Source organism: Sturnus vulgaris, chromosome 2 (genome assembly GCF_052056855.1).
Source record: "Sturnus vulgaris isolate bStuVul1 chromosome 2, bStuVul1.hap1, whole genome shotgun sequence".
Classification (NCBI taxonomy): Eukaryota; Metazoa; Chordata; class Aves; order Passeriformes; family Sturnidae; genus Sturnus; species Sturnus vulgaris.
Window position 1 is genome coordinate 21,253,217 of NC_142244.1, and position 15,927 is coordinate 21,269,143.

Consider the following 15,927-nt stretch of genomic DNA (forward strand, 5'->3'; position numbering starts at 1 on the left):
TCCTCTAACCCCTCGGGATGCCGTGGCTCTGGTTTTGGGTGAATTATGTATTTACCTTCTCCTCTAACCCCTCGGGATGCCGTGGCCCTGGTTTTGTTTCCCGAGCCCTGCGATCCCTCGGGACACCGCGGCTCCGCCTCCCCGCCCCGCTGAGCACCGGGAGCGGCTCCGGCCCCGCAGTGCCCCGGGCTGCCTTACCTTGAAGAAGGTCATGGTGGATCCGTCTCTGACAGCCCCGTACTCTATCTTGGTTTGCTTTGCCAGGTCATCTGCCGAGTCGATGGGAGATTCCATCCTCTCCACGGTCAGGAAGGCAGCCAGGTTGGCAGTATAGGATGAGATTATGATTAAGGTGAAAAACCACCATATTCCTCCAACTATTCTGGTGGAAAGAGCTTTGGGCATCAGCTCTGATCCTGTTACAACACCATCAAAACAATCATATTAAAACGAGGCTTTCCTGATACCACAGCCTGGTTTTAGGCACAGAATGCTTTTATGAGCTGTAGCATGATAAAATGATTTCAACAATAATCTCACAGATGCACAGCTGACATTTATAATGGTAACACACTGGGAGGGGGATGTGTGCCATGATTCATGACAAATGGAATTACCCTTGGGTCTAAGCCCCCTTACCTCTCTGAGCTAAGCAGCCTTGTGATATTAATCTTGTACATCCTCAGCAAGCTACTCTGGTATTTTTGTCTGCTTCTGGAGTCCCTTCGTGCATTTACTGCAGTGAATTTTGTAACCAGAGCTCTTTAGCAAAGGCTCTTGTGCTGACAGCTGCCTGACAGAAATAGCTCACAGGTGGAGCCTGCCCCGTGCATCCCATTGACACACCTCAGCACCAACAGGGAGATCAATGCAGCTCCAGTGACCTGCACTGAACCTCAGCTCAGCCCCAGAAAAGCTTTTCCTGGAAATATGTGCCTCACATGAAAAATCAGAGGGTGGTGGACACATCCCTTGGATCCTCAGGGCAATGCCAGGTTTTGAACAGTGTATTTAACACATTATTCTGAATGGGTTTGAGCAGGTCTGTGCCATTGCCACAAATCCCCACAGAGCAGCACGTGTTACCTGCACTGCAATGTTTCCAGGCAGCTCAGATAACCTCTGGTTCAGCCACAGAGATACTGGTGTGTCTAAGCATTCTGAGGCAAGTTTCCTGCTCTTTTATTGATGGGCCATTCCCACTGAATTCTGTGCATAATGTGGGATTTGAGGATCTGGTTCAGCAAAGCTCTTAGGTAGCCACCTGAGTAATTTGACTTCAAAGTTAAGTTTTTGCATAATTATATTGCTGATGAGGGAGGGACTTAGGGAAATACTTAAGAGCCTGTGAACAGAATGCTCAGGGCTAAAGCTTTTGATTTGACAAACATATTTCTATTACTGGAAAAGCATGCTGACATATTATGTCTCCTCAGCTATTCAGTGAGTTCTGCAAGAAATTTCAACATTACAGAGAGCATTTTCAGACTTTGCAAAAACTCTGAATGTGACTTTTGGGGCAGAGACTCGCAAGGGTAAAACCTTCCCCACCAACCAGCGAACAGATTGGAGCTGTATTTGTAAACACAGAGCTGTGTCTCTTAAAGGTCAGAGCTAAGCTTAGCCCAAGGGTTGGAGTGTGTTGACAGAACTGCCAAACAGCGAGAGCAGTCTGAAGGCAAAAGCTCTCACTTGAAATCTTCCAGTCCAAATGGAGTTGTTTCCAGAGCTCTAGCTCTGCCTGGGCTTGTGTTTGGCCTTCTGCTGTACCTTCTTGCTTTCCTTTTCCAATACAATGAAACATTTCCTCATTGCTCTCTATTTCTAAGCTGGGTTTGAACTGCAAAAGCTGTGCTGATTCAGGTCATCCTGAAGGAATTCTGGCTTTTAAGCTTAGGCAGCCATACAAACAGAACTCCTGCACTTGGCCCTGATGCTGTGCCACGCACATGGAGCGTGCCAGCGCTGCTCAGGACAGGATGGAAAATCCCTGTGTGCTGCACCTGTGGGGTGAGGTGCCAAACCTCCTGTCATTTCCTGCAGCAAAACATTTTTTGTGGCAAAGAGCACACTCGCTTCCCACCCTGGTAATTCTGCCCCGAGTGGCTGCTCTGGTGAGGTGAGAGCAAACCCTGCTCCTGGCTGAGCCCAGTGGGGCAGCATCTCATTTTTCCTATGGTTATTCCATGGGAGTATTTCCCAGTGCCTCGGTTGCAGTAAAAAGCATTGGTTTATCATAGAATAATAGAGTGGCCTGGGCTGGAAGGGACCTTAAGGATCACCCAGTGCCACCCCTGCCATGGCAGGGACACCTTCCACTGTCCCAGGCTGCTCCCAGCCCCAGTGTCCAGCCTGGCCTTGGGCACTGCCAGGGATCCAGGGGCAGCCACAGCTTCTCTGGGCACCCTGTGCCAGGGCCTGCCCACCCTCACAGGGAACAATTCCTTCCTAATATTGAATCTCCATCCCCCCCTCGCTCCACCTGGGCGCTCTCTGCTCCTGCTCCTGCTCCTGCTCCTGCTCCTGCTCCTGCTCCTGCTCCTGCTCCTGCTTCTGCTCCTGCCTGCCCCGCTTCTGGCTGAGCTGAGCTCTGAGGGACAGCTCTCCTTTGTGACAGTGACAGCTTCCCTGGATGGATTGGATGAAATGCGCCCTGTTTGGATGCTTTCAGAGGATGCAGACACATCTGAGACTTCCAGGGGAAAAACAGGGGAAGCAGCATCTAAATCAAAATGTTGCCAGCAAGACTCGGGGGCAGAGACAATACTTGCTGAAGTCTCTCTAGTGCCTTTTTATGGCAGACATGACAGCCAATCCTGATCCAGACTTTGCTCACGCTCTGTAGAAAAGAGAAAGTCTGATCATCACATTTTAAAATTGAATCACAAGTGGCTTCCAGTCAAGCAGAACGAGCAGCTGCTGCCAAGGAGGAGGAGCGCAACGCTGGACCCAGCTTCCACCACCACTCCCATCATGTCCAAACTCTTCACGTGACCATGATGCACAGACAATCACACCACAAGTTTGCACATGGAAACATTTGTGTTGCCTTACAAATGTTTTCTTTTTCCTTTCTTTCTTTTTCTCTCTTTCTTTGGTTTTGGTTTGAATCTCCTTAAAAGACAAGCAGAGTCTGGTTGGGGCTGACTGTCATGTACCCAAGGTAGTGGTAACGAGCAGACACTGCATCCCACAGTTTGCTGTGGATGATGGTAAACTCCAAAAAAGGCAGGACAGGAAACACAAAATCCCGGGGCACTTTCACACACAGGGCAACCACAGTTAGATACACACACCTGCCTGATACTGTAAAACCTCAGCCTGTGTTTTACTGACAGATTGGAAGGAAAACAAAACAAAAAAGCTCCAAAACAAAGCAGAAATGCTCTTCTTTCATCCAGCCTCCTTGAAAGGAATTTCTGTGGGGAAGCTCTTTATCCTCTCAATCCAGTAATGCACCACTAAAAGCAAGTGCATCTGAGGTCGATACAAACTTTATTCTCTACCAGATCTAGGAAAAGATCCTCTTTATTTTTTAGGGTTTTTTTACTCATGCCTGCTAAAGAGGAAAGAATAAACTGTACCTGTGTGGGTGCAGAGATGATTTTACATTCCTTACTTAAATGTTTAGGAATTTAATACCAAGGTACTACTGGGCTTTGCGTTTTTAGTTGTCGTGGGGTGGGGTCTTTTTTGTTCAGCTTTGATTCAACTTGAAATGTTTGTCAGAAAACATTTTCTCTCTTTTCAGTGGACCCCAGTTTTGGTGAAAAGCGATTAAATTGGAAACCTTGGAACAAAAATGCCATAAACAAATGTGTCGTTCAGTACATAGATCTATTTGACTTCCCACATGGAGTAAGCTTCACTGCCCCTCCTTGGCATCTGAATAAAATATCAGCTGTTTCCAAAATCATCAGCAACGGGGGCTTGTGACTGGGTTAAGTTAAGGCTTCTAGGGTTGGATGCATTTACAGAAGGATGGGACTCATACCTGCAGAAAAGCCATAGAAAACAAGGGTTTGGTGTTGGTTTTAAACAACGTGTTTGACAAGTGCCTACAAACTCAAGAACCCTTCTGGAGAAAGAGCATCTTCCCTTGTTTGGCAGCTGGAACAGTTCTTCTAGGGCAGCTAAGGCTGTTTGTGTTGGGATGGAGCCCAACATTTTCCTGTTGCCAAAACTCAACTTCAGCACGAGGCCCTTCATACCCCTCTTGCAATTCGATTCCATTTCAGCTGCAGAGCTCCCGTGTGGCCCTGCGTGCCCCCCTTTCTGTCAGCTGCTCGCCCTCCTTCCTCCTGCTCTGGGCTGCACAGTTCCCCTGTGGCAGTGGCACACGGCTTCCTTCCCTTGTGCTACTCTGTGTGTGTGAGATCAGGTTTTACAGTACACGCTGCGTTTACAGAGGGTGGAGTTTACCAGCACAGAAGCCCTTGAGCAGACTGTGGGACGTGTGCGAGAGCGAAGTGTAACCGGTGTACCTTGCTGCATGAGAGCTCCAACTCCAAACCAGAAACTATTTAGTAAAGTAAAATTGTTTTCCACCACATCTGAGTCTGGGTTGCACGGGTGGGGGTTATACCACTCGTATGGTGTAAACCTGTGGCAGTCAACAGAAACAGTCTGTAAACATCGAGCAGAGGACACACAGCAAACCTGCTGAGAGCGCCCCCCGGCACGGCACCACGCAGGGAGCGGGCACGGGAGAGCCCGGGGTGCACGGCTGTCCCCGTGCCACAGCGGAATTTGGCATGGAGGTGTCCCCAGGACACTCAGGGAGCGGGCACGGGAGAGCCCGGGGTGCACGGCTGTCCCCGTGCCACAGCGGAATTTGGCATGGAGGTGTCCCCAGGACACTCAGGGAGCGGGCACTGCCCTGTGGCAGCTGTGGATAAGCTGTACAGCCATGGATGGCACACTGCTGGGTCTGGCACAGGCTGCTGCTCCCCTCCTCTCCTCCTGCCGTGCCCCACTGTGAGGGCAGTGCTGGGAGGCACGGGGCTGCTCCTGGGATGCGTTTGGGAAGAAGGAAGGAGCTGCAGCCCTCTCGCTGCCTGTGGGCGCTGGACGTGCTGCACAGGGGTCCCTGGAAGAACTCTGGGCTAAGCACACAGCCAGCAGGAGCCTCCCAAGGACTGCTCCTCCTCAGGCTCTGGCTCCCAGTGCCACGTGCATTGCTCCTGGAGCGTGTGAATGCAGCTTTAATTGACAACCTCACCCAACACATTCTAATTACTGTTGCAACAATATAATTAAGCATTGGATTTATGCACGGCTGCGAGCGCAGTGCCTTGCTTAGCTGAAGTAATGAAGTCTGGTAATAATGAACCCGTTAATTGGGAGAGGATGTAGCTTAGGATGCATCAGCAATACCCAGAACGAGAGTATCAAAAATGATGACAAAAGACAAAGTTTTCAGGTTCAAGTTAGAACAGATCTGCATGCACCCATCAAAAGAAAAGCAATTCCCAAGTTAGATGTTTCACATTTCTGCTGTAATAATGGAAGCAGGTGTTGTGGAGTGACCAGATTGTTCCCAACTCAGTTCATGCACACAGAGGGAGACACATCCTTCACAAGAGACCCCCAGTTAGGACCAGCAGGTTGCCAACAGCCCTAGGAGTGAAGAGTTCCCCCTGCAGTGTTCACACAGGGCAGGAAGGAGAAGAAATGCCTCTGCCTGAACTGCCTGGGAAGCCCAAGGCTGGAATTTGGCAGGGTTCCAGTAGAAAGTGACCATGAAATTCTGGCAGCAAAGCCCTGTCTTCCAGACTGGAAAGGTTTTTCTAGGCCTGGGTACATATTTCAATGTATTATTAGGGTGCACTTTTATACCTCACAACAAAACCTGATTTTCTTCTCATGTTTTTGTTGCAGTGCTGAGCTCTGGTGTACAGTTCAGCAGAATTCACTGCTCAGACTTTCTGTCCTGGCCTTTTCCCCCCTGGTTTTCTCCTTCTTCAGCAGCAGCTGTGCTGAGGTTTCTGATAAAGGTGAGGTGCTCAAGGTCACCCAAGCACCTTTTTCCACACGGTCTGTGTGACATTTTTGGCTCAGCTACTTGGCTCTACCTTCACTGACGTAACAGTGCAGCTGACATGGCATTAGCAGAAAGGGAAATGTTGCCAGAAAACACCTTGTTCATCCACTGGCAGCATGCTTGGAACAGAGCTCTGCCAGTCTGCAACCCTTCACAGTGATAAAAACTTCAGTGCTTGGGTTTAAAAATTAGTGTAAAAACAACAGGGCTAGGTAAGGCTCAGAGACAAATGAGAAATTATGCAGCTGCTGAAAAGTTGAAAGAAGTGACAGGAGAATTATACCAGTCTGTGCAAATTATTCCCAAATATTTGTTTTCCAGGAACTGATGTCAAAATGTGGGTAACCATTTAATTTACTGTGACAGTGCTAAGAAGTGGATGGTTTCTGGGGTTATTAAAACCAATCAATATTTGCTGAAACACTTTGCAAATCTTACAGGAATCTTGGTGTATTTGGAGACATGCACAGATCTCGATGTGGGTTTCAAGAGGAGCTTAGCTTAAAATGTATAAATCTAAATTAACATGAACACAATTTCACTTCTTCAGTCCTTGCAGCTGAATCTTACTAGGCACTGCTTTCAGGCATCAGCTCAAGGAGAATATTTGTGTTGCCTTCCACTGTTCTGAGGTTGAGAGGGCTGGGGGATGTTTTCAGTCTTGGCACACAAGTGCAGAAAAGTCAGTGTGGCAGAGAGGAGCAGATTTGAGATTAGTCATGACTGAGATCATGGGTTGTGTACAGTAGAGTTATTATTTATGGTACAGTGAGGCACTGCAGGAGCCTGTGGGAAGTCATGAGGAATTGCACACAGCCCCACAGCTGCCAGGGAGGGATAAACTCCTCGTTCACCTCACGCCACCCCTGGCAAGTCACCCCATGACCTCTCTTCCTCTCTTTCACAGAACTCTTTTGGTGGAACACACCTCTAAGGCTGGACCTCCAGCAAAACTAGGTTCACCTTTCGGGTCTTTCACCTTTGGACTGTGTGCACCGTGAGTGGAAAAGGGAAATGCCTACATGCAAGTAACAAGCTGCTTTTCAGCACATATCTGCTGGGGTGCTGCCTCCTGACACATGCCAGTGCATATTTCTCTCAGAACAGCCCTTAAAGAAAGCAAAACCTCAGTGCAATACAGAAAAGCAGTGTTGATGAGAAAACACCAAGACCCTGCAGAAAGGTTTTAGGATTGGATAACCCCCTTAGCATGGTTTGATACCCCTGTATTCCAGAGCCCATCCAACACCTGTGAGGGGAGAGGCTGTGGGTGCATCTCAAACTCTGTCCTGGCCTTACCTGGCAATGACAAAGAGGACACAGCTGACTCCAAGGCAGGCCAGGAGAACATACATCCAAATATCTGGAGAGAGAGGGTTTAAAAAGGAGAAAACGCCGGGGTTGGTCCCGTTGGGCTTCCGGTACAAGATACTGATTCCCAGTGTCATGAAGGGCTTGGAGAAATCAATCACTTTCTCTCTGACATAGGTAATGGTGAGAGGAGCTACAGCCAGGTCAGCTTTCTGGAAACACAAAAGGGGAAATGCTCATCTCCTTCGTGTTCAGATACCCACTGCAATTCCCTCCATTTCCTTCCCAAAATAAACCCATTTCGGCTCAAAGCCAACACAATTTACCATTTCTAGGGTACTTTGGGGGGCTGTCACATTCCATTTCCTCTTTTTACAGGGCAGGGGGACATTTGGGACACGGCCACTGATGGATGTTTCCCCCCAACACCTGCAAACTGCTCATTCAGACATTGCTATTCGGATCAGTGGCAAAACAGACACAGCAGTGGCTCTAAAAGGTGCACACCCCAGCAAAGATTTCAGATAGAAAATGAAAGGAGAACAGAGAGAGGAGGGTTCAGCCTTACATGATCTATGAGCTCCTTGACCATCCCATTCCACTCTCCCTTGTCATTCTGGGCTCCGTATTTGCCATCAGAAACGAGTTTGACCTCATAGATGAAGCCTAAAATGTTTGACAGCTCCTTTAGCAAGTCCAGGCAGTAGCCCTCGAATCTGTCATTGCCGTACAAGGGCTTGTCAGACTTCTTGTACATCACATAGGGATCTTCCTGCAGGAAAACACAGCACACAGGCACTGAGAGGAGGGAGGCTTGGCTCCCATTAGATCACTTTCTCCACGTCATGGTAATATTTTCCAAAGGGATTGCAAGGACATGGAAACCAGCAATTTACTGTGTATGTTAAAAGCTGCTCTGAATGAATTAGTGATGAGCATAAGGGCCCTAATTTTCAGTGGAATGGACCATTTGTGCCTCCTAGGAGCTTTAACTGCGCTTGTGCCCAGCAGCTCCAAACTCAAACCCAAGGTCTGGACTCTACACTGTCCCACTCCAAGGGACAGAAAGGGATCCTGAAGGAGAGAGGATCCTAAATAACAGAAAAAAACCCAGAAGGGGAACCTAACCTTTTATATTCTGTGAAAAATAAGCCTTTACTGAGAAAAACCTTCTAATGGAGTGAAGAGGGAATGGACAAGAGCAAAGGTAGATTGCAAAGTACATTTTTGCTTTCCCTTTTACAGGATTTTGGATAGAAAATTATCTGGGCAAGCAGTTTAATGTGGCAAAACACCTCTGGCAATAGACAAGTAGTGTAGAAGAGGCCTTTGAGCTCTCTGCCTCCTCCTGAGGAATTAGGCAGAGCAATTGAAGAAAAAATTGGCATTACTGGGCACGTGGAAAGCACAGGGCAGAGCAGATCCCGAGTACCCAGTTACCCCTTTTCCATTGCTCACAGGAAGACTCAGTCTGTCTGTCTGCTGTTCCCCACTGCCTTTCAGCCCTCTTGGTCTCACTTTCAGCACAACAAAGGATGTAGAGGCAGTGACTGCCAAGCTGAGTGTTTGTGTGTGTTCCTTCTCCTGGGAGGAACAGTGTGCAGGGTTAGTCTGAAACGCTGGGCCAGGTGAAACAATCTTGGAGGCAGAAGTTGCCAGGAGTGTTCCACTGGCAGTGTGGTGGTTTTGAGTCAATCTCATGCATGTGGGTGTGGATCCTGAGCCCCGATGTGCAGCTCTGGGCAGCCTTACCAGGATGGTGGTGACGATGAGCGTGCGGTTGGCCAAGGAGTCCGTGATGTTGGTGCTCCGGTCCTTGTTGCTGTCCGTCATGTTAAGGCCACTGTAGGAGTTCCAGACCCCAATCTGCACACAGGAGAGCGGGTGAGAGCTGCCCTGATCCCCTAAACCCCTGAGCACTGGCCTCAGGGGTCACCTCAGGAAGGGACCCAGGGCTGGAGGAGGACAGGAGCTCGGACAAAGGCAGCAACACCACGGGCTGATTCAGAAACGCCAGGGAATGACTGCAAAATGTAAACCCAGGAGCAGTGAGACCAAGAGGCTTGGAACTGCACTGCTGGGGTGGCCAACTACAGTGGAACATGCTGGCTTAGCTCCCTGCTACAAAAAATGTCTAATGTCTATTTTGATGATTTTTTAAAAAGATTTTGTCAATGGTGGAGCTGAGACATGTGGCAAGACCTCTCTCTTCTGATAGAACAGGCTAAAAGCCTCAGTAACTACATTGAACAGACTGATGGGTGCACTGGCCTTTTGCTTGCCCTGTGCCTTCGGCAGGTTTAGCAAAGATTATTCTGTCATTCCTGGAATCCTGGATATGCCAGAGCTGACAGGGTGATACCATTTCACAACCCGAGCACTATTTGCTCAGCAAACATCAGTGGCCAAAGGCAAATTCCTTTCTAGCCCCTTTAGACAGTGAAAACTTCCAGTGTTTACTGCCCAATCCAAAGCCTCCAGGGAAGAAATTTGTGATTTCAGAGGATTTGGATCTATGCTGTGGGGGCAGAAATTATAACCATGCTATTTCTTCAGATCAATATTTACTCAAATATAGTCTGGAAGCCTCTCCAGTGTTTTTGCCCTTGGATTTTTGTGCCCAGCTTTGCTCAGGGCTGATGTGAGGAGCTCCAGGCAAGGAGCTGGCTCAGGCACTTTGGTTTGTGCTGGTCATTGTGGAGAGCACAACCATTTCAAACAAACTCAGGGTTTGTGTCCCCAGGTGTCACTGCTTTTGCCCCTCACAAACTTTTTTTCTAAATCCTTAATGGGGACATCCATGCCATTTAAAAACAACAAAAAAAAAAACTTTATACCAAGCATCTGTCAGTCATTCCCTTTGTTTCCAAAACTAGATCAGGTTGGGAAGCTGATCTGGGAAGTGCACAGATTTACAAGGGAGATCAAATGTTGGCTATTATGGCAGCCAGGAATACAGCAAATATCCAGTGTCCTTGGATCTGCAGCAGGCTGGAGGAGCCCTTCTGCTCAGTCACTGACTCGGAACGTGTCTGTTGGCTGCAGCAGGGACAGAGGAGGAGAGCAGGGAGCAGCAGGGTCACAGAGCACACAGAACACACCAGGAGAGCACTGCACATCTGGGCACAGCGACGGCACCGCAGGGCAGCCCTGCCCGGAGGGGGAGGGATGAGACACAGCTAGGACTTCACTGGGGGGAGTCCCGCGGATGGTTTGCAGTTTAGTGACAAGTTTGAGGGGTGTCATGTGCCCTTCCCAGCGAGCCTGTGCTCTGAACACGCTGTGCTTTGGTTTTAATCACTTCAGCAGAACACATGCCTGCAGGAAAAAGGGAGATTGCTTCTGCTGTCAGGGGATGATCTCCTCCCCAGGAAGGAGGGGAGGGGGCCTTTGTGCCTCAGCCTGATCCACTGGAGATTCAGCTGGGTTGTTTTTATTATGGATGTGCTCCAGGAGAACACTGACAGGGCTCTAGAGGGTGTTTTACACTGCTCTATTCTCACAGAAACAACACAGACCCAAACCCTTTCTGAATGTGTATGAGGGAGGGCTGTGGAGTATTGAGATCTGTGTGAACCATGGACAAAACACAGCTCCAAGCACTACAAAAATTTCTGTCTCATGACTGCAGAACACTCCAGACTTAGTGAATGCAGTTTTTATCTTCTCCTCCTAGAGCAGCAGCCAGGGGTTGTAAGTCCTGTGGGGAGCAGTGCGTGGAGCTGGTCTCCAAATCCCACTTTTGCGTTTTAAGCACCTTATGCTCAAAGAGGGATGAGATTCCTGGGGTAATTTCCATCCTTTATAAACAAGCTTAGTCCCAATTTCCATATGTTAGTGAATGACAGCACCCACTTAATCATCTCTATTATTTTCTGTAAGGAGCTAATAACACACTCATCCAAATTTTGAGGCAGTAATGCTTGCCAGCACTGAGAGGTTTGTGTGGGGAAAAACACTCCCAACCCTGCACTTTAAACCAGACTTCGGAGCTGATGCCAATACACATCCAAACCGGTGTAATTGTACCCCTCAGGGTACATTTTAGGTGAATCAGGAAGGATGGCACATGAGAAAAGGATTGGTTTTGCTACTCAAAGATGGGAAAAGCACAGCTCCCAAGCAGTAAAATAATAATTAAACTCCCCTGATTTTGGTGAAAAAGCTGAATCCTGCCAAGATCTTTTTAATCGTTGCAATAACAGTGTCTCAAGTGGAGAAAAACTTATCCTACCAGGAAAATTCCTGCTTTCAGAGAGACTGTTGTCTCTAAACTGCAATAGGAGAGTCACCATTAAAACCCAAAGGCTGAGTGTGAAGACCCAGCCCCCAGGGTTTTGGCATCACCTGGCTGTGTACAAACCTTCTTCCACACTTTATATAAATGATTAGAACCCTCGCCAGCAGCCTTGTCCAGGGAAAAATGAACAGAGTGCTTCATTAAAAATGAAAAGAGAAGCTGTTTGGAGAGCTGTGTGGGAGCAATTACAGTTAAATTCTCAATTAACCCATCAGCAATTACCACCCAGAGCTGAGCCAGCACACAGAGCAAGGGCCAGCAGCCTGGGAGCTGCTGTCACCTGTGCTGGGGTTGGGGACACCCCCAGGGCAGCCCATATCGCTGGCTGAGGGCTGAGAAAAGGCAAAGAGAACAAATCCAGTCCCAGAAACCTGGAGAATTCTCAACATCTCCACTTTGTTGAGGTTATTACTCAAGTACCTTCTTTCCTCTCTCCCTCATGTCACATTTATCTGTGCACTGCTATATAAATTTATCTATCTCTATATATGAATTTGCCATCCACAGTTGCAGTGGCAAGAGTCGAAAATGAGGTGCACTTAAAATGATTTTTTCCATTAGATAAACATTCCTCTCCCAAACCTCGAAATGTAAAATAAAATCCCAATTTTAGCAGCTCTGCTTTAACTCTGACTCAAAAACCACTTGAGAATGGTGGGGTTTTTTACCCCAGTCCCAGGAGATTCCAGCTGAGGAACCATGCCCTTGGCAGCTGAACTTTTGGCCGTGTTTTTCCCAGAAGAGCTGCTTACCTTTTCCGTGCCTTCCTCCTTGAGGCTGATGATGTCCAGGTCGAAGTCCTTCCTGAGCCCGTCGGTTTTGTTGAAGGTGATGCGCCCGGTCAGGCCCTCCCACCGTGCCTGGGGACACAAACACACCCTGCCTGTGGCACCCAGCTCTGAAGCCACAGCAAGAACTGCAATTCAGTACCCCACAGCACCCAAGCTCTTCCACATCTGGGCCTTTTGCAGCATATGTGGCTTTGCTACTCTGACAAAACCCCCTTTTTGTGCTTTTTTGGATATGTTTTGCATTTTGTGAGCAGGCACAAGTCTGTGACAGTTCATATAGATTGATTTGCATACAGCTGGTGCTGATAAGATATACAGACTTCCTAAAGAGAAAGGGAGAAGTGCAGATGCCCAAAGGCAGGGCAGTTCTGCACTAGAGTAAGGGACTAAGAAAAGGAGTCTGCTCTGTCCAAGCTGTGGGGCTGGGCCTTGGAGCTTCCAGCAGAAGCCCAGGCAGTCACAGGGACCCCAGAAAAGCTTTGCAGGGTAAGGCCATGGAATGTCACATCCGGGGGAAGGACAGCACACGACTCACAGAGGAGCAGGTCTGGTCCAAGCCTAACCCAGTGAAGCCTAAGCCTTGCTTGAACCTGGATTTGTCCTGCACAGCCAGGAGGATTCCCAGTGCTGGGGACCCCTTCTTCAGGCAGGAGGGTCAATGGCAAGGACGAACTTTGTCCCCAGTTTCAGCCTCCTGTATCCCGTGAGCCTCCCACCCAGCCCGTTTGCCTTGAAATGAGATCTCTCCCTCCCTCCCTCCCTCCCTCCCTCCCTCCCTCCCTCCCTCCCAGCCTGTTTTATCCCCAGAGCTGGCGTTTGCCCATAAAACAAAGCAATGGGTTTCACAGTGCAGACAATGTTGATAATCCGTTTTTGGGAGGTGCCCCATTAGATTGAATTTGTCAGAGATACAAGGAGAGCTGCCGATAAATGATGGCATTGTTCCTTCGAGTGTGTCAGCCGTATAATTTTAAATTACAAGCTTTTCCACCACACATCGTTCCTTGCCTCATTTAATTTATTGGAGACAGAGGACACAAGTAAAGCTGCATTAAAAATCACCACACTTAATCTGAATTCCAGCCCTGAATCTGCAGGATTTAATCTCGGATGCTGGGGAATTCTCACCCCGTGTCTCAGGCAAATCTGGTGCGTTTGGAATTTGTGGGAACAGCAAGAATTTGAAACACACTTAAGTAATATAAGAATGGAAAAATACGAATGCAACAAATTTGCTGTGGGATTTTCCATCTTAATGACTTGGTGCATAGGAGTGCTCAGGGCCTTTGTCCAACTTCAGTCCCACTCAGACCACCAAATAATGACCCAAATGTGAAACAGTAGAAACAGGAGCCAGGGAGTGTTTCTCAGAAGGGTTAAATGCTGATGGGATTTTAAAACCCTAATGGTGAGGAACACGCTTCAGATACTGTCTGAATTCTGAATTTAATTTCTGATTTTTATTGTATTGCTTCTAAACCAAAACAGAGACAGCAGCACATGCAGAGTTCTTGTTAATTAACTGAAATGAAGCAGAACTTCCTGAAAAGCCAGGAGCTGCACGTGTGTGTACCAGAGATGGGATTTCATGCTTTCACACACAGGATTTATAGCAATTTTTATGTTTCTGGTGACACATTGAGTGTTACAGCACATAATAAAAGCTGAATTGGAACCTGATCAAGTAATTGATCAAAGAGCATCACTGTGAGCAGCTGCTCAGACCCTTTCTTACTAAGCCTGGAGAAGGGAGTGGGCAGAAGAGGTTACAGACACAACTTCAGCCACCTTCAGAGGCTGGCCAGGCCAAAATACACAAAGCAGCCTAATGAGAGCTGTGGAACTCCTGCTTTCACTGCTTGCAAGGATGAGGACTGTGGGTAAAGCTGAACCCTGGGGTTAAATATTCCAATTACAATCCGTATCAATAGATTGATGGGAAATTACAGCAGGAGGACAGAGCTGACCCAGCCTCCCAGGTCAAACAGTCCAGAGGAGTTTTATCAATTCCCACCATCACAGGGTCTTTGTATCCATTTCCACTGCACGTCTTGGATCAATGCAGCAGCTTCCATTCCAGGCAGAGCCAATGAACAGATCAATCCCAGGATCAATCCGTTCAGCTGCTTCCAGACTTAGCACAGGATCAGGGAATGTCCTGAGTGGGAAGGGACCCCAAGGACCACCCAGCCCAGCCCCTGGCCCTGCACAGCCCCCAGACAATCCCACCCTGAGCATCCCTGGCAGCAGTGTCCAGACTGACTCCAGAAATTCCCCAAACAGACCAGATTCAGTTATTTATTCTGTACCACAGACCTGTATTTTTTAGTCTCTCTCTCTCGTTCTTCCTTCTCTTGCTGTTTAAGTGTAACTTGAAAATCTGGAAGCTTTTCCCTAAAAGCAAGCAATCAGAGTTTTTCTCTGGCTTTAATGGGAGTCTGGTCAGAAATCAGTCACCTGGACTGGTCACTGTGGGAGGAGTCCACTCAGAAGCTGAGTGAAGTCTAACTGGGGATAAGAACATTTTCCTGCCTACTCTGTTTTGTCATGGGATTATTTTGACCCATGGTATATATATGTAATTCTTGGGGTTATAATCTGTTTATTTATTATCAGAAGTTCCTAGGCAAAATGAACATCAGTTCATGACTTAATGTTCCTTCCTCATTAACTACAGGGATGAAGGAACCAATACTCTCAAATTTCTCATGAGGGCTTCCATGGTACCTGACAGTTGAATGAAAAATTTAGGAACCTAGGAACACCTAAACCTACAATGGTCACAACACCTCAGGTCACTTTTATGTAACAAAAGTTCCCAAGGCCATAAATGGCAATATAATAATAATAATAATAATAATAATAATAACCACTGCCAAAATGCTACTGACCTAGAACAGTGTAGTTTTCCTTTGGGAAGAGAAAGCCCCTGCTGTATTGGAATTGCAGAGAGAGCTGCCAGATTGAAGGGGCAGTGAGCTTGCTTCTCCTTGGAGTGGAAATGGTGTGTGATGAGCCACACATCACCTTGTCAGCTCTTGCAATTAATCCTCTTATTAACAGAGATCCCCCAGGATTAGGGAATACAGTGACTTAGGGTATGACTTTGCCATTATCCTGCTCCAAATCTGGCACAACTGATGGAATAAAGAGAATTTCAGCACTCGCCAGCACAGGGCTTTATCTGTGGAGATAAACTGAGAATTATGATGCTCCACAGCCTCTTTACTTGGAAGAGGTCCAGGAAAAGTCCTGAACTTTCAGTGAGCAGCACTGGAATGGAAATATAGTGAGAAGCAGAAAGGAAGGGTGGGATTATATTGGTCTGTGAACGTGGAAAATGGAACCTGTGCATTGTGTTTGAGTAAGCCTGGATGTATTAAATATGTCCTGAAAAGATGTTTTGTGTAGCAAATATCAAAACATCCTCCATACAGTCAGATAAAGTCACTTTACAATAGTTCTAGCTTGTTTTTCATAAA

At 47.6% G+C, this 15,927-nt stretch overlaps 1 protein-coding gene across 1 annotated transcript in view; it reads right to left on the reverse strand.

Annotated features, from left to right (window-relative positions):
- GRIK1 (glutamate ionotropic receptor kainate type subunit 1) overlaps window positions 1–15,927 on the reverse strand; it is a 92,874-nt gene that overhangs the window by 16,506 nt on the left and 60,441 nt on the right. The window contains exons 8-14 of the mRNA XM_088158811.1: window positions 12,407–12,514; window positions 11,718–11,762; window positions 9,107–9,220; window positions 7,923–8,126; window positions 7,343–7,566; window positions 4,485–4,603; window positions 199–416 (exon numbers count right to left, since the gene is read on the reverse strand). Coding sequence (XP_088014937.1) covers window positions 199–416; window positions 4,485–4,603; window positions 7,343–7,566; window positions 7,923–8,126; window positions 9,107–9,220; window positions 11,718–11,762; window positions 12,407–12,514 — 1,032 coding nt within the window. The remainder of the gene's footprint in view (window positions 1–198; window positions 417–4,484; window positions 4,604–7,342; window positions 7,567–7,922; window positions 8,127–9,106; window positions 9,221–11,717; window positions 11,763–12,406; window positions 12,515–15,927) is intronic.